This window comes from Stenella coeruleoalba (genome assembly GCF_951394435.1).
Source record: "Stenella coeruleoalba genome assembly, chromosome: 21".
Lineage (NCBI taxonomy): Eukaryota > Metazoa > Chordata > Mammalia > Artiodactyla > Delphinidae > Stenella > Stenella coeruleoalba.
The window spans coordinates 7,115,508-7,134,050 of record NC_137167.1 but is presented as its reverse complement, the minus strand read 5'-3'; the positions used below and the strand labels follow the sequence as shown (position 1 = coordinate 7,134,050).

At 47.7% G+C, this 18,543-nt stretch overlaps 1 protein-coding gene across 4 annotated transcripts in view; it reads right to left on the bottom strand.

Moving 5' to 3' along the window:
- Nucleotides 1-15,559, bottom strand: part of RAB11FIP1 (RAB11 family interacting protein 1) — a 30,012-nt gene extending 14,453 nt beyond the window's left edge. For all 4 annotated transcript variants that reach the window (XM_079909499.1, XM_079909501.1, XM_079909500.1 and 1 more), the window contains exons 1-2: nucleotides 15,118-15,559; nucleotides 355-800 (exon numbers count right to left, since the gene is read on the bottom strand). In XM_079909499.1, the coding sequence (XP_079765625.1) occupies nucleotides 355-800; nucleotides 15,118-15,503 (832 nt within the window). In that variant the 5' untranslated portion in view covers nucleotides 15,504-15,559. The remainder of the gene's footprint in view (nucleotides 1-354; nucleotides 801-15,117) is intronic.
- Nucleotides 15,560-18,543: the final 2,984 nt, after the last annotated feature.

Here is an 18,543-nt window from a genome sequence, read left to right as displayed (position 1 = left end):
AAAAGCTTGTACTAATGTACATCAGTTACAGAGCCAGGCGTTATGGAAAAGGCATTCGCACATTCCTAGAAACCAGAGGGCTTAGAAATAGAGAAGGCTTCCTAACCAAGGTTACCCCTCATCATCACCACCACTACCGTGACCACCACGAGCAGCTGCAGCGCCAGCACCACCAGTAAAAGCAGCATCACCACTACCCCCGCCACCCCCTCCACCAGCATCACCATCACTGTACTAACTGAGGAGCTGAATTAAAATCTTTCTCCTAAGGTTTGTTTGTTTCTTCTCTCCCAAAGCAAAGTAGGCTCAGCTGGGGGAGAAGGGCCAAGTAAGGAGGAGGAGAAGGAAACTCACCGTCCGAGGCAGAGGAGGACTTGTCCTCGCCATTGTCCTCATCCTCCCACTGGGACTGAAAGTCTCCAGGACGAAGCAGCACTTTGTCTGACTTTACAGTCGGCAGGACAGACATGGACTGGGAAAGTGGTGCTCTCTGCAGGTTGGACCTGGAAAACAAGGTCTTGAGCTTTGACTTCTTCTTCTTGTCTTTCGAAGGAGACTCGTCATCGCTGTCAGCCGAGGGCGTCACGCTGGGGATGATGGCTGACACGGTATCTGACGCGCTGTCCTTATTCTTCCCCTTGATCTTGTCCTTCAGTTTCCCGAAGGGATTCCGAGACTTGTCTTTCATGGAAAGGTCAAACATGCTAGCGGTCATGTTGCTTCTCATAAACTGGATGTCAACCTCAATTTCTCCTCGTTCTTTATTCTTCTTCCCCGGTTTGGATTTCAAGGTACACCACCTACGAGGAGAAAGGCTGAGAGGTTACCTTTGAATGGAAGCACCTCAAACGATGTTCACAGTCCGTGTTACCTGGCCTCTCCTCTCTGCTATTACCAGCCTCGTACACACACCCTGTGTTCTCTTCTTTGGGGAGTGAGGGGTGCAGTGGGGGAGGCCAGAACTTGAAGTTTTATTTCTGAGAAGACACCCTCTAGGCAAAGATAGGATCTGATTCTGTACTTAGTGTAAGGTCACCTAAAATCTTGATTCGGTAAAGAGCTATTTCTAAGAATAAAATAAACATTCCATCAAATCACTTCCTGTGACTGGTTTTCTCCTTCAACGGGGTAAAAATGCAAAGATCATATACAAACAGTTACGTAGGTAGAGTGCAAATTTGCAAGAGAAAAGCAAGGGTTTGTAGAATAGTCCCTGGCAGGGAGTAATGGAAACTATAAGACAGAGTAAAAGATTTGTTAAAGAAAAAAAAAAAAAAGAGCGAAATAAGGCAGTCACAAAGTGACAAATATTGTATGATTCCACTGACGTGAGGCCCTTAGAACAGCCGAGTTCAGAGACAGAAAGGAGAATGGCGGTCACCAGGGGCTGGGGGGTGCGGGGGGACCTGGAAGTGTCAGTTGGGAGAATAAAAGTTTTGGAGTTGGGCGGTGGTGATGGTTGCATAAAAATGTGAAAGCACTTAATGACACAGAACTGTGCGCTTAAAAATGATTAAAATGGTCACCGTTCTTATATGTATTTTACCACGATGAGAAAGAAAGAGAAACTGAGAGGAGGCATTCATCCCCAGCTTAATAATCAGAAAAAGGAATATTTCAAGCATGATTCAAGAATTTCACTTGGTCATTTGCAAACTACTTCACGATATGGCAAATGATATTATATCAGCCCAACTCCATTGAAACGACTTCAGAGAAAGTAAACCTCCCCTCGGCATTTTCCATCGGGTGAACCGCAAGAATGTGAGCCCGGTGAGTGGCGCGGGCTCCGCAGAACAAACAACTCCAAATACAGGGCTGACCCACAGCTGCCCCCGGGGTCACCCTCACATGCCGAGAACCACACTCTGATGTTCTTTTCGGTGACCTATTTAAGAGCTGAGGGCTGTGGACTTTAAGGAAATGATGGTTTTGCCCAAATAAACACAATTTCCTCTTTCACCTTCAGCCCGTCCTGCTCCCAGGGCAGATCGTGCCCCCCCCCCCCCCCCCCCCCCGCTACTTTAGCTCATTCTACTTAAAGGGGCAGAGGGATGCAGAAACACACTTAGAAACGTCCTCCTCTAGGTCTCACGAGAATGACATGAAGTGGACAGCATACCCACTTTACAGATAAGGAAATTGAGGCTCACAAGTTAGGTAACTGGTACAAGGCCTTGCAACTGCTAAAAGGCACAGTCAGGACTCTGAACCAGCTCTACAATTTCCCCAAAGCTTTCCCTTACACCAAGATTCCAGGTTGGCACTCCCTCTGAACTCATCTTTGCTGAGCCGTCTTTTACAACACATAGAAAAGAGGGCTGAAATTTAAATTCTTTTTGAGGAAGGCTTAAGCTTCCAATTTAAATGTCCTGAGGTGAAAGAAGAGAAAGGGGAAAGCCCCCATAGCTGGCATCAACCATAAATCATAGGGCTGCACATAAAGTTCAGACACAACGTCATCGAGAAGGACTTACACTGGATTAACAAAATACAGCCAAGATCTGGGAAAATGACATGAGCTACGATTTTGGACCTTTAGGAGAAATCTTTTATGATTTTTAAAACCACAGTCCACAGCTGGAGCAGGAGGAAGACGCAAGGTCCTTACAGACAGCCTCACCCTGCCAGCCGAGTGTCTTCCCAACACATTTTCCATGGCAGGCTGGGAACAGTTTGCATATCTGTCATTTAGATGTTGAGAGGATTATTTGTATCTTTCTCTTCTGACAGTCATGTGCTAAATGGTAGCCTTGGTGATGAGGGGTGGTTAGCTTTTGTAAATACCAAGGGTAGGCACCTGAATAGGGGAAGTTGCTGAGAGCTGAGTGTGGAGGCACAGATGACCACACCAGCCACAAGCAGAGAGCCTCACCTCTCCACCCAGGGCCTTCTCCCAGCTCTTCCACCTCTCTATTCACCCTCCCAGGGGACGCAAAGGCTCCCGACCTTCAAAGAATACCACTTGCCAGCTCCATGAACGGGGCCGCCTTCCCCGAAGTATCAGTGCCGAAGTCTGTTTATTTTGAGAGAAGCTGCAACCAACTCTAGGATCCTCCCTGAGGGCCTATTATCACCTGATGCTCAGGTTTAGTCCCTGGGCACTAGAGTGGGATTTGTTTTGGAAACTTCTAACACCACTAGGAGGTATGAACAGGCACTTCAACTGTTCCTGTCGCTTATTTTCACACGCAAGCCTAAAACCAAAGACCAGGTAGCCAAGAACAGCCACAGGGCTATTTAAGGACGTGAAAAGCAGACTGAATCGTAGGCAGGTAAGTAACCCCTGTGAGTCTGCTGGATTTATTAAAGCTGGAAAGGAAGACAGGAATTCTTCTAGCAATATTATCCTGATCATTAAATTCACACAGCTTAAGCAAGGGATCTTTTTTTTTTCGGTACGCGGGCCTCTCACTGTTGTGGCCACTCCCGTTGCGGAGCTCCGGACGCGCAGGCTCAGCGGCCATGGCTCACGAGCCCAGCCGCTCCACGGCATGTGGGATCCTCCCAGACCGGGGCACGAACCCGTGTCCCCTGCATCAGCAGGCGGACTCTCAACCACTGAGCCAACAGGGAAGCCCTAAGCAAGGGATCTTTGACACAAGTATAATCTGATAGTTCATGAAAGCAACGATCCATAAATGTCTCACCCTAAGAAATTCCAAAGCAGGACGTATTTGTGGGTTCCAACATTTAAGCATTGGTTCAATTTATCAGTGTTTCTGTCCGTTTGATTTTCAGTGCACTTAATTCCAGCACCTCACAGAAGTAGTTCATATATAATCAGGTCCCAGCAGGGCCACACAGCATGTGACAGCAGGGTGGCTGTGTCCCAGCACAACCATTCACGAAGGCCCAGAAAGCTTGAATCATCTCAGAAATCAGGGCTGGGCTTTCCCAGTACAAAGGGCAGAGTACAGAGAGAAAGCCATAATCCCAGTGTAGAAAGTTTATTTTTAGGCCCATATTCTAAAAAATCCTGCAACCTATCAAAAAAATGAAAAATAAAAGGATCCCTTCTATAAGCAAATAGTCATTTTTACTTATAATTAAAAGTTAGTTCTTCCAAAATTAAAAGGATCTCTGAATACACAGAAAAGTGACAAGAAATGTATATAAACTGTATTTTAAAGTAATAACACGCATAGGATAACAATTCAAATCATACAAAATGGTACAGAATGAAAACTTTAATCTCCATGCCCCTCAGTCAAGGGAGGATCTTGGAAATGAACATACAAGCAAAAATCATATTATCCAAACAGGCTGCCCTACTGTTTGGGAGTTTTTTGGTTTGGGGTTTTCTTGGTCAAACACAAGACAAGGCAACAGCTAAAAATATAGAAAAATTCATTTAAGTCTTCTACACTTTCAGAAAGATGCCTTATTAAGAGCAGCAAGGGAAAGAATGAATAAAAGTAAAAAAGCATGAACTGGGTACAGGAAGGAAAATATACAGTATGCAGGACACAGGGTCTGCTTCCCGAGTCGCCGGGCTGGGGAACTAGTGTCTGGACCCGCATTGTCAAATCTCCTGGGCTTTTTATTTATTTCTTTTTAATACATTTATTTATTTTATTTATTTATTTCTGGCTGCGTTGGGTCTTCGTTGCTGTGCACGGGCTTTCTCTAGTTGCTGCGAGTGGGGGTTACTCTTCGTTGCGGTGCGCAGGCTTCTTATTGCGGTGGCTTCTCTTGTTGCGGAGCACGGGCTCTAGGCGCACAGGCTTCAGTAGTTATGGCATGTGGGCTCAGTAATTGAGGCGCACAGGCTTAATTGCTCCATGGCATGTGAGATCTTCCCGGACCGGGTCTCAAACCTGTGTCCCCTGCATCAGCAGGCAGATTCTTAACCACTGCGCCACCAGGGAAGTCCTCCTGGGCTTTTTAAACACTCCTTTTGAGAACAGCTAAAACCACCCAACCATGTCCAATTCTCAGGGCTGGTTTGCCTCAGAACGTAGGTTTCTCAATACAAGGAAAGCTGGTCCCAGGGGGCCTTCTATCGGAATGTGGGAGAGCGGGGGCAGTGTGGTTCCTGCTCTTGGGAAATGAAAGGTCTCACAGTGCATCCCTGCAGACGTGCGGGATTACACTTGTAAAGGACTGACTGGTACGCCTCAAAAATAACCTGTCTGCAGCTGAAGCAAACATGTTTTTCCTTTAAAACATTCCAGAGGGGTAGACACAGACAGAAAAAATGTTGGCTTCAAAGATTCAAGACACAGAGAAACGATGGCTTCAAAGATTCGGTTCGGTTCATGTTTTTGCACGGCAGGCACTGGAAATACAAAATGAAGAGGCCAGATTCTTCGCTGAAAAGCTTATCCACCAGTAGAGAGCTGGCTCACCAAACATCACAAAGCGTTTGTTACACTGAAACAACTGCTGCCTTTTCTTTCTGACTATGAAGTGTGAGAAAATAATTAGACATGAAAAGAAATTCCTGCTAAAACAAGGACTCTCACACACAAAGAAGGTTCTCAGCTAATTGAAATCCCAAGGGGCTATAAGAACCACCTACTTAGGGACTCAGCAAAATGAATTAAGACTGCACCCTCCCATTAGACACAGGAGGCTCCAGGAAAGGCAAGGCAAAGGAAGACCACCAGCTCCACAAGTCACTTCATTTTAATGGGTGAGCATTAATTTCAAGGGGTCCTTGTCTATGGGTCTGATGTGGACTCCAGGGTCAATGGGGGACCGCCTACTTCTCTTCCTGCACAAAAACTCAACCATGAGTTATAGCATGAATCATCCCCCGTGGTAACTAAACTTCATGACACAGGGGAGTTTGGCCTCAAGGGAGGAAAGAAGCAGGAAGAACAGAAGAGCACCCGAGTCTAACGTTTGAGATGGAGGACGCACTTGATCTTTCTTAGACGGAGAAATTTTAAGAAGCAGTTTATTCACCGTCTTTCCCAGGGAATAAAAATAAATAATAAAAATCACGTGAGGGTAGCAGAGGAGGACATCTAAAAGGGGTTCTGAAAAGGACTGATTCCACATGGGTAAAGTGTCCAGACTTTTCTCTTGGTAGCCTAGAGGCAATGCACAGCAAACAGGGACAGAGATGTTTATGACCTATAAAAGGTTTCTGGTGTGTATCCTCCAGAAGCTAAGTAGTTTAACAGGTTTTGTCATTGACCAAGATAGCTAGTCCTAACTACCTAAGTGTGAATACAGAATCACCGACCAGCCAGCCTTGCCCCGCCCCCCCGAGGTGGACCTTCCCCTCTGCCCATCATCAACTTCCTGGTGGTAAATCATGAGGGTTGCAAATGGCTCCTTTTTTACCCTAATCCCTAAAACAGCCATTCTGGAAGCACTGAAAAGCTATCTGTAGTCACCAAATTCAATCCTAAAAAGCCAGTAAATGACATGGCAAAGGAGAGATCACAGAAAAAGCAGGTTGAAAACGCTTTTGATCTTCCTATACTATTTGCTCTACAGAAATTCCCTGAGAAAGTAACTAAAACAGGTTATAGAAAATTTTTTTTAATATTTTTTTAAAATTGACTTTCTCTCATGCTAATTCAAACATTCCCTTTTGCTGTATTTTCTTGAAGTCTTTTTCCCCGCATAGTTCAACGATTACTAGCTGAGAGGCTTCAGACAAGTTACTTAACTTGTCTGTGGAACAGGGTTAAAAGCACCTACCTCATAGGATGTAATGAAGATTAAATGGCTTAATATATGTAAAGAGCTTAGAACAGTGCCTGGCACTTACACTCAGTAAGTGTTCGCTATGATTATGACTTGGTAGTAACCAGAGTACACGTGCAATTCTATTTGCAGCGTGTTTTTAAAGATAATTGTCTTACAGTCTCCATACCCACCATTTTTCATGGTTGTATGATGTTCTGTGAAGTGCATTTATACCGTCGTTCACCCATGGTTCTCAAATGGGAATTTAAGACATCAACAGTTCCGACTGACTGTTCTCAAACATGGTTCTCAAACGGGAACTTAAGATATCAACAGTTCTGACTGACTGTATTCCTAAGGATCCCATCTTAAGCCATCAAGCACAGATAACAATGATTTGCATTTGAAGGGAGCGGGAAAAGACTCAATTATAAAATTAGTTTGTGGAACTTCCCTGGTGGCACAGTGGTTAAGAATCCGCCTGCCAATGCAGGGGACATGGGTTCGAGTCCTGGTCCGGGAAGATTCCACATGCCGCGGAGCAACTAAGCCTGTGCGCCACAACTACTGAGCCTGCGCTCTAGCGCCCGTGAGCCACAACTACTGAGCCTGCACGGCTAGAGCCCGTGCTCCGCAACAAGAGAAGCCACTGCAATGAGAGGCCCACGCACCACATCGAAGAGTAGCCCCCGCTCACCGCAACTAGAGAAAAAGCCCGCGTGCAGCAACGAAGACCCAGCACAGCCAAAAATAAATAATTTTTAAAAATTGTTTGTATGACACAATTTCCAAAATTAAAAAGTACATACAATTTTTAAAAATACCACGATTGGTGAATAATTTCTATAACTTATCCTGAGATTTAACGATCCTCAGAACTCCGCAGGATTTCTAAGTAGGTGGGAGAGACAAGAAACAGAGGCCCCCAAACTATTTCAGACATATGCCAAGATGGCATAACTGACTGCAGTATAAGGATCAAGACATATTTTCTAAGTTGAAAGCAATACCAAACTCCTTGTAGGTAAAGACTAAAGAAAAAACCAAGCACCAGTGTTTTAAGATTCTCTAAGAATTAGAAAAATTAACACATTTATAAACATGTAAGTCTACCACTCCTGCCATCATCTAGTTACCAAGTTTTTACTTGACCATATCTCAAAAAGCCACAAATGTTAATATTCTAACATCAGATCGGGTATCTCGCCTCTTGCCCAAAAGTAAATGCCACTGATGTAGTCTACATGATCTGCCAAAGAACAGTCTCTGTGGGGTCTCTTTAAGGATGGGGAAAGAAAATGTGATGGTTTGGTTCACCACCTCTCAGCCAGGACAAAAGAAAACAACTTCAGCATGACAGACATCAAAGAACATTCAGTCCACTCTACCCCACAGGCAGACTCACACTCCTTTCTGTGGGAGCTCCCGGCAGGGAAGCACAGCATCTGATTTATCTGGTAATCAGGTAAGTCCCAAGGAGGAGGAAAAAACCCCATACCAAGAGGATTTCAAAATCCTGTTCTCATGACAAATGATCAGTAAAAACGAAAAGTTCCATTAGCGTAAAAGGAAACCCCACAGGACTGGTGCTGTAGGTGGTGACACTCTTGAAGAAATAACTCGGGGCCCGCCTGCCACTGGTGCCCCTGACACAGGACAGCTGTTATTTAAGGATCACAAGAGGTCTTTTCAGACCAGGCTTTCTGGAAGCCTTGGCTGTTCTCCCTCAGTTAGCCATGTCCTTTTTAATAAACAAGAATTTTAAAAGCGAAGTGTGCAGCGGTCACACCTCTAGAAAGGGTTTTTCTGGGATTTCCTATAAATGCCTTCCCTCTGCTCCACTCAGAGGCCAGCATTCAGGAAAAGACACTTAATTACAGCTGCCTTTTTTCTCCCTACGGGCACATTCCTAAATGTGTCCCTCAGGGACACCCTGGAGACGAAAGCCCTTGATTTTTCTCTAACAGATCATCCCCAGACCTGTCCCAGCAGGAAAGGAATTTCTCGTCTCATTAGTGGCTAAAAGCGGCTCCTTTACCAAGGGCACCGTAAGCCCCAAGCTGCAGGTGACCTGCTTCTCCAGTGTTGAGCAGGGGTGCTGACGAGCAAGCCAGATAGCACACTGGGAAACGGAGAGAAGCGGGGCTTTGACCTCATACCGAGGCCACCCCTAGTCTTTAATCCACTGGGCTAAAAGTAAGATTAAACACTTCTCCACGTCCACACGGGCAAACGACCGCCTGCCCTGTGTCTACAGGGACCGCACTCAGAGACATCTGCGCAACTAGGCTGGGTCACACAGCAAACAACGAGATGGAAGTGGTCCCTGGCCAAGGGGAAAGCAGAGGAACTGGCCTGGTCTCCTGCTGAGCCAGCTGCGGCATGAGATCTGGCCCAGGACCCCTTAAGGGGAGCACAACCCGCTCACCAAGTTTTTTCCACACAGTGGATGTTGGCTTTCTTCAAAGGCCATACACATGTCTGGGTGTTAATTGTGTTGGAATTCAAAGGCCCTGAGGGGGACTTCCCTGATGGTCCTGTGGTTAAGAGTGCCGTGCTTCCAATGCAGGGGGGTGAGGGTTCGATCCCCGGTCAAGGAACTAAGATCCCACACAGCGCGGCCAAAAACAACAACAACAACAAAAAAAAAACCCCAAAGACCCTGAGGCTTAAAGATCCGCACAAGGCCCAGGACCAAAGGCCACCCAGGGCATGGCTCTGAGATGAAGAGAAGGTCTTAAATGCCCTTCTATTGCTCCCACGTTTGGGCAAGGGCATCTTAATCCTCTGGAGCTAGGCCAGAGTGAGCGTCCCTCCAAAAGTATAGGGTGAGAAGCACAGCTTTCTCGGACATATGGCAATTAAAATTGGAGCGGCCAAATGGATACCTAAGATTACCGTCCAGGGAGAGGGAGAGTGATGTCAGCAAGTGCATGTTGGAGTTGATGACCGTTTAATAAGCACGTGTACTGTTAATGTAATCATAACATTTTTTAGTTAATAACTACAATTAAAATGACAGAGATACTATTTAGAAAAGCCTTCCTCTGATGGTAGTTGTGGAAATACAACAGAAGTCTTTGTAACCAAAAGGAAGTTAAGCAAAACAAGGCTCTTTTGTGCGCTCACCTTCCCTGATGTGAGAAACCTTTACATGGTTGACTGACTTGCCTCCAGAGGCGTAGTTTTCATTTACAGGTTTATTTTCCCTCGTGTTATTTATTATTTTTCCTTTTCCTAGTCCTGTAGTCCTCACAGAAGTGACTCTACCAGCGTGTTGGGGCAACCAGAGAGGTCACATCGGGTTATTACAAAACAAAGGCTTGGCCTGTGTTGAAACTGTAAACACTTGAAGACATACATATACACACCCTGGTTTCAATGGTGTTTCCTGCTCATTCACTCAGCGCACAGGTATCACTGCTGGTGTTGTCTTTGTAATGGTGACCTCACTCTTGTGTGATGGTGACTGCCAGGGAAAGAAATCTGCCACTGTTTCCTGGTTCATTTTCAACAGCAAGTTCTCTTTATTTTGTTTGTTCATTCTTATCACTTCCTCTCACTCACGCCCACCCATACCCAACCCATCACCAGTCAGGCCAACTGAACCTCCGGACTACTTCTGAAATCCACCTACCTCTGTCCGTGACCATGCCTGTCACCCGAGTCCAAGCACCATAATTGGTTGCCTAGATTCCTGCCAGAGCCTCCCACTTCACCTGTCTGATTCCAGGCTAGGCCTGCTCCCAATCTGCTCTCCACCCAACAGCCACAGTGATCTTTCACGAACTGCATCACATCACCCCTCTACTTTCAACACTCAGTGGCTTCCACTGCTCTTCAACGAAGCCCTGCCTTCCTCTTCAGCCTCAATGGATGCAACCTCTCCAGCTTCCCAGGCATTCCTGCCTCAGGGCCTTTGCACAGGCTGCTCCCCCTTCCTCTACCTTTCCCTGGGAAAATTCCTCTTTATCCTTCAGGTCTCTGCCTCAGAGAGGCTACCTGCAATCTCCTTCCTGCTCTTTTCTCTTATGACACCCTGTTCTCTTCCTCCACTGCACTCACCCCAATACAGGATTGTTCATTTATGTGTTCATTTGTTTACTGGCTATCTCCCCCACAAGGCTCTCAGCTCTCTGAAAGCGGGGATCATGTGTGTTTTGTTCATCACTGTTTACAATGTATACCAAGTGCCTCACACATGGTAGGCATCAAAAAATAATTACTAAAAGTATGGATGAACGTTAACAACAAGGGGGAAAAAGGCAGTTAGAACTTTCCCCATGCTAACTGTCTTCTAAATGAAATCATCATCAAATCATATCACGAAAAACAGGAGGGAACATCTTTCACATCGATGGAACTGTGACTTTGAGCCACCCTTCCCCTTCTTAGTCACTCCGTTCCCCTGCTGTGAACAGGTTGGGGTTATTTATCCCAGAACCCACAGATCCCCGTCCTGGACGTGAGCTATCAGGTTCCTACACTGGGTGGGAGGGTTTCTAGTAACGCCCAATGGCATCTTTAGGGGGAATCCCAAGGAAAGAAAAACTTAAGCAGTAACAGCATTGCTCGAATTTTCTAGTCTGTTATAAAAAGCCGAAATGTGCTTAGGAAACCCAGAGGTATAAGTGCAAACACTGACGACTCAGATTTGTGAATTCGAGACCTCTGTGCTCATCTGTCACCTCTATGCCTCCACCTCTCCCAGAAAAACAACTGTCTAGCCCTCCTTAATCACCTGAATTTCCTTTGACAGCTTGTCACTCTTTCTTACTATACTTACAGTTCTTCAAAATGTCTAACCTTTATCAGTATCCAGATCTTTTCACATGCAACCAAATTTCCTCTTGAATCTTCAAGAAATATGAGAAAATGACCCTCCATCAGTCTCTCTTCATATCTGGAAGGTTATCACAGTATCAAGTTTCATCCTATTTACTTACACAATGGCCTTCCAGGCACCAGCCTGAATATTTATTTTAATCTGTCTTTAAGAGATTATTTCTCCCATTTTTATTGCTCTTAGTATCCTAAAAAGATGTTTTGGGGCTTCCCTGGTGGCGCAGTGGTTGAGAGTCCGCCTGCCGATGCAGGGGACACGGCTTCGTGCCCCGGTCCGGGAAGGTCCCACATGCCGTGGAGCGGCTGGTCCCGTGAGCCATGGCCGCTGAGCCTGCGCGTCCGGAGCCTGTGCTCCGCAACGGGAGAGGCCACAACAGTGAGGCCCGCGTACCGCAAAAAAAAAAAAAAAAAAAAAAAAAAAAAAAAAGTTTTGTTTTGTTTTGTTTTGTTTTCAGTCTAGGACCCCAAACTACATGAGACCGGACAGCAGAGAAATCCACATGCTAGTCACCTGATTCTGCCTCCTCTCAGATTCACGTCTGTTTTATGATCACGGGACTTAACTGATTCCCATTTAACCGGGGCCCAGCTGAGACCCCAGATAAGTACGCACGAGTCGGCCCTCTGTATCCACAGGTTCCACATGTTGGATTCAACCAACCTCAGATCAAAAATATTCGGAAAAAGAAACATTCCAGAAAGTTCCAAAAAGCAAAACTTGAATTCATGCATTGGCAACTATTTATATAGCATTTACATTGTATTTACAACTATTTACACGGCATTTAAATCGCATTAGGTATTATAACTAAGCTAGAGATTATTTAAAGTATACAGGAGGATGTGCAGAGGTTATATGCAAATATTAAGCCGTTTTATATAAGGGACTTCAGCATTCGCAGATTTTCTTATCCCGGGGGTGGGGGGGGGGTGGAGGTCCTGGAACCAATCACCCTCGGATATGAGGGACAGTTGTATAAGTGCAAAATCAATTCATTTCCATTTTTTCTTAACTAAAGGGGCCAAACACTCTTCCCTGTTAAATGGATCCTATCTATATGTCAGCCTCTGTTTAGTGCTTTAAAGATATGTATCATCACACTAAATTTGAGGTCTGCAAAATCTGAGTCATTACAAAAAGCATATTCTCTTGACTCCAGATATATGATACATGGGGGCTTATTAAGAGAACAAATGAAAATATCAGCACAGTTAGCTCTTAATGCCTTGAGTTTTAGCTTCTGGACCCATGGGGGAAAAAAATCATACTCTAGAGGAGCAACTGTTCTCTGTAGAGATGAACACACATGCACACATTAACACACACATACAAAACTGCAGACCAAGATTTGAGCTTTTGTTTTGGTTTTGGTTTTAATGTCTAAGGTGGAGTCAAACCATTAATAGCTAGTTCAAATGATCTTCCTAGCCCAACCAGTTTCTTTCCGTTGAATTCCCACCTCTCAGTGTATATCTCATGCTCCAAATCACAGCTACCTTGGGCACCCAAGTGATGTACCAGGACATCAGACAGGCTTAGTTTAACTGGGTTTCCCCAGCACCTTGGAAAGTCCCAGCAAGTGACAGGTGGAAAGCTTGCAATTTCACCTACTGCTAGCAGAGCAAAGAAGGCTTCCTTTGCAGTTATTAAAAATCTATCAACTAAAAAAAAAAAAAAAAAAATCTATCAACTAAGTACCATTTTCCTATAAGCTGATACTCTAAGTGGTCACAAGCTCATATGATAGAGACAGGAGTAATCATCTAAGTTTAGAATTACATCAGAGAGGATGAGAAAAATGGAGATGCAGAGACTGTACCCTTCCTGACACAGGGAACTTGAGGTTTTCATTCCTCCCAAAGCAGTAACAGAACCTTTTGAACCTATACACGGGGCTCCATTAATCCAGCAACCTGGAAACATCTTATAAACATCAATTAAGTCTGGCCACAAGCTCCATTTATACATAAGGCAACTTGGATGTTTAGAGACCGAGCAGCCTGAAGCCCAGCAATGAGTCAGGGCGAGAGTGGGCACCAGACCCAGGAATCTGGAATCCCCATCTCTGGCAGGAAGATGCTATCTATCTTTCAAGGGAATAAAAGGTTCACAGAAGAAACAGATGGCAGAGACAGACGATAATATCCACACATCTCGGGATGGGACAAGACAAAGGACGGCCAATGGTGCCTAGTTGAAGCTGGAAAGGAAGCCAACCCCAGGCCCCAAATGTCATTTAGTCAAATGGAAAATTAGCATTGCTTCAGCCCCAGCTCAGCAAAGACGCTGCTGCTCACCTTATGGCTTGTAAGTTGATGCCACAAAGATACCCCATCCATCCTCACCTCAAGGCTCTCTCTTTTTATCTGATTTGAGTTCAGAAATGCCTGTTCATCTTTGGCCAGATAAGAGGAGCAGGTATCACAGTTGCAAGCACCCTACAGAAAGGGGAGTCTGGTAACTTCAAATCCTCTGGCTCTTCCTGTCTCCTTCACAAGGGAAAGCTGAAATACTGTTTGTATCTAAAACACACAATATGGATCAGAGTGCTTCGTAAACCACAGGAGTTAGGTGATAACATGACTGCCTTGCATATTTAAGGTCCAGCAAAGTAACCAATTAAGCTAAGCGAGGCTAGTTGTCGGTACACTAGATGAGCATAATCAAATGTTCCCTTCCCAACACCTGCGAAAGAGAACAAATAAATCGGTAACACTTTGGAGTGCACAGGGTTTCGCCCTGCTTTCCCTGCGGGACTCTTGATACCCTAAAAGAGAAGTCTTGGGGGCGGGGGGGGTGCGGTGGCTACAGGTGAGCAGCCATCCCCTCCCCACTACCCAGTAGGACCAGAGAACTTGACAAACTCCGGACAGAAACAATGCTTACTTTTCAGTTCAGCTCGGCCAAGGGCAGGCCCTGGCTCCAGCCATCAATGGGAAATCCTTACTCCTTTGGGGCCCGGGGCAAACACGGTTAGTATTTTTCGGTCTGAAAGTGAAGACCAAACTGTTCTAGCATTCTTGAGGGAGGGGCGGAGAGGAGGGCGGGGCAAATTCTCTTGACCAGCCCCTTCGGCGGCTGTGAGGTCGGGTTGGGGGATAGCCCTCCCCAGGCAGCCCGCATTCCCCGTTCCCCAGTCCCCACCGCACTGTAACGCCCCAGCTCAGCCCCTGGGCGAGCCTCTAGGGCCCTAGTGTCAGTGGCTTTCACTGCTCCAGTGGGTCCTCCCTGCGCCCTGGCCCAGCCATTCTCAGCTCAGTGTCCAGTAAAATTAAATACCCAGGAGGCTTTCCACGGAGGCTAATGCGTACATCAAATACACACGCTACTCAACTAAATAAGAGTAATTCGTCAGCCCACAGGTAGTTTCGATTCATCAAAAATTCATTAAGTGATTACTAAGTTCCAGACGCCGAGCGCCGTCCTGCAGATTCAAAAACTCTCCGGGTACCCGAAGCCACACACTTGGGAGAGCCCAAGAAGGTGAAGCTAGGTGAGAATACTAGTACGGGCCGAGGGGATCCCTCTAGAAAGGCCTCGCTCCGTTCGTCCCCTTGGTGGGGACACACTCAAAAGGGTCTCGGCGCCCAGACCACGCGTCCTCGCCCCCGGCCCGCACTCACTGGGTCTTCCTGTGGCCGTGGTCCCGGTGCAGCTCCCGCAGGTCCACCTCGGCGCGGCCCAGGAACTTGTCGAGGCCGAGCAGCGCGCGGTGCAGCACGGTGAGCTGCAGGGTGGCGGCGGCGGCGGCGGCGGCGGGCGCTGCCTCAGCCGACAGCAGCGGCGGTAGCTCAAAGGTGGCCTCCTCCCGCCACACGGGCGCGCCCAGGCTGCGCTCCGACACGGAGGTGGCGTACTTCTCCTTGCCCACCTGGATCACTGCGTACGCGTCGCTCGTGCCCCCGGGGCCCTTGGCCCGCAGGCCCCGAGCCTGGAGCACCGTCACCTGCACGTGCGTTGGGGACCACACGGCCCCCGGGCCCCTGCCCGCCGAAGCCGCCAGGGACATGGTGGCTGCGCTGCGGTCCAACCGAAACTGAGAAGATCGCCGCGACCCGCGGCCCCTACGGCCCGCCCCGCCGCGCCGGCCTCTTTAAGGCTTCCGGCCACGCCCCCTCTATGCCTTGCCCCTCCCAGCCCCGCCCCGCCACCCGCCCCACCTGCGGGTGCTGGGCCCGCCTCCTCCGCGCCAGCCGGGCGAGGCTCCAGGGCGCCGAGGACTGGGCGGGCTCGGCGCGGGCGGGGGCGGGGCTTGAAGAATTCGGGTCTGAGAGGTGCTAGGTGAGGGCAGGGGTCTCCGACTGCCAAAGGTCTCCCGGCCCAACCGGAAGTGGCCAGAGCAGCTACTGGGGAGCCACACCTCATTTCCAATCTGGCCTTGCCAACCGGCAGGTGTGTGACCTTGCACAGATTACTTAATATCTTTGGGTCTCAGTTTCTTTATCTGTAAAATGAGATAACAATCACCTCATAGAATTGCTATAAAAAAATGTTACCTGGCACAGGGTGAGTTCCCAATAAACGGTAGCTACAAGGGTAATTATGAATGCGTTCCCAAATTCGTTGCTCTTCCTACTTTGGCCGCGGGGGGCGTTGCTATGGAGGAAAGTGGGTTCGGGGAAGGTGCCAGGTGAGGGAAGAGCGAGGAGGATCTTTTGAGGGCCCGAAAAGGGGAAGGGAAAGGCAGGGAGCGCCTGAGACGGCGTGGGAGTGTTCTGTTTTGCCCCGCCCTGACCAAATAAGGTGAGGCCAAGAGGCTAAGTCGGGGAAGGGGACGAAAGGAGGAACTGAAAATGGGATTGCCCAACGGGGCCCTTCCCCGCAGTTCCCCTTTTCTCCCTGGCTGGACCCTCTGCAGTCTCTCCTCGCTCTTTATCTCTGAGCTCCCAGTCAGGCACTTTCTCGTTCCCAGTTTCCATTAGGGTGGCTGATTCCCTTCATTCCCAATATGCTACTTCAAAGACTCAAATATCTATTGATCATCAGATTGCAAAGGTCACTTTGAAGGTTTTTAGGTTTTAGAATTAAGGAAAGGGCCAGGGAAGCAGAGAAGTGACTCGTTCAAGATCCTGCAACAGAGCCAGGACTAGACCCCCGTGTCCTGACTCCCATCTAGTGTTTCTGCTGCATCCTTTGCTTCTTCCAGATCCTCAGAACCCCAATCTTGGATGGCTCAAGGCACTCCTATCTGGACCCCACCCTGATTCTCTCTCCTCTATCTCCTGAGCAAACTGTAGCCCAGATAATCTTCCCACCTCAGGCATGTACTCACTTGGCTGGCCCATGGCGGTCCTGCCCACCTCTCTGCCAACCCATGTCCTATCCACCGCAAGGCTTCACTCAGATTTCTCCAGGGTCTGGCTTCTGATAGCCCTCTTCAGGGCAGGACCGGGTGGTGACTTGTCTCCTCCAGAACCCCCAGCAGAAACCTGGGCAGCCAGTGGGTACTCAGGAAGTGCTACGGAACTGAAGAGTTGGCAGGTTATCCCAGCCAACCATGAGTACATAGTGTTTCCTTTTACCACGTAAGAAATTACAAGACAGACATTATGCCTCAGGTTTGCAACTGAGGGTGGCTGCAGTGTGGGAAAGGCCTATTTACTAGGCCTTGAAATGTTTAACAGTGATCGGAAGGGGAAAGGAAAGGAGGTACCAGACCTGTAAGCGGCAGGAAAGCCTAGCAGAACTCTGTTGATTTGGTGCCATTTCCCTGCTTGACGATCTGTTAACCTCATTCAACCTTATGGCTCCATTCGCTACTGTAAAGATATATTGAGAACTGACCTGGTGCCCAGCATGTGCTAGGTGCTACAGACCGAGGGCACAAAACCCTTTGAATGAGACCCAGTCCCAAGGCACACCCTGACAAATGCTGTAAAGGAAGTCCTGTACCAATAAAATGCTTTGGGTGTTTTGAGGATAGAGCAATTTCTCTAAGCTAGTGGATTTTTTTAAAATTTTTTAAAAATTGAAGTATAGTTGTTTTACAACGTTAATTTCTGCAGTACAGCAAAGTGACTCAGTTATACATATATATTCTTTTTTTATATTCTTTTCCATTGTGGTTTACCATAGGATACTGAGTATAGTTCCCTGTGCTACACAGTAGGACCTTGTTGTTTATCCATTCTCTATAAAATAGCTAACATCTTAAGCAGGTGGATTTTTATGAAGGACATGGCATTGAGCTGGGCCCTAAAGGATAGGCCAGATTTGAAAGGCAGAGAAGGGAGCATGGAGAAAGAGCCTTTCAGGAGAGAACAGAACAGCTAAAGCAGGAGTGTGGAGGTCAGAGTACCTCAGTGGGGCTAGACCGTGGGATACTTCAGGAAGGCGTTGGGGGTAGGTGGTGGAGCTAAGGCAGCCCAGGTAGGCCGGGCCAGATCACGCAGACCATGGACACCAGGCCATGGTGTGTATACAGAGTTCTGGACCAGGTGAGCCCGCCTCCAGAGGACTTTGAACAGTGGTGTGATCAGGTCGTAAGGCAAGTATGACCAGAAGCAGCCCAGCAGCCAATAGCGCGGTAGGTCACAGCCAGACACCCGCCTTTGTTTTCACCTGGAGACTGTTTGCCTCCAGCCCCATTCTGCCCCACCCCTGACCCATCCTTGGTGACTATTCTAAGTTGATGCTACAATAAATAAGGCTGTACCATACTCCCCTCTTGGCTGCCCTGCCTGTCCACTGCTCCACTGCCTCCCAGCCAGACAAAGTCAGAGATCTGCCATCCAAACTGATCCTAGGAGTAAAATTTTTCATCTCCAGCCTCACCTCCTCTCCCACACACACACGGTTCCCCGGGGGAGACAGAGCCAGGAGTGAAACCCAGAAGGACAGCCCGACAGGCTGAGTATGACACGGAACATCCCCTCCACTCATGGGAAGGATATGAGGACAGGCGGGGTGCGAGAGGGGAGGAGAAAATAGGATCCCCTGGTGACCTCATGTGTTTGGGTCTCTGTCAGACACAGCTAGGCTCTGTGGTTAAAGAGGAAGTGAGAGGTTGGGGGAGGACAGGGCAGCCTCACCACCTCAGAGAAATCCCG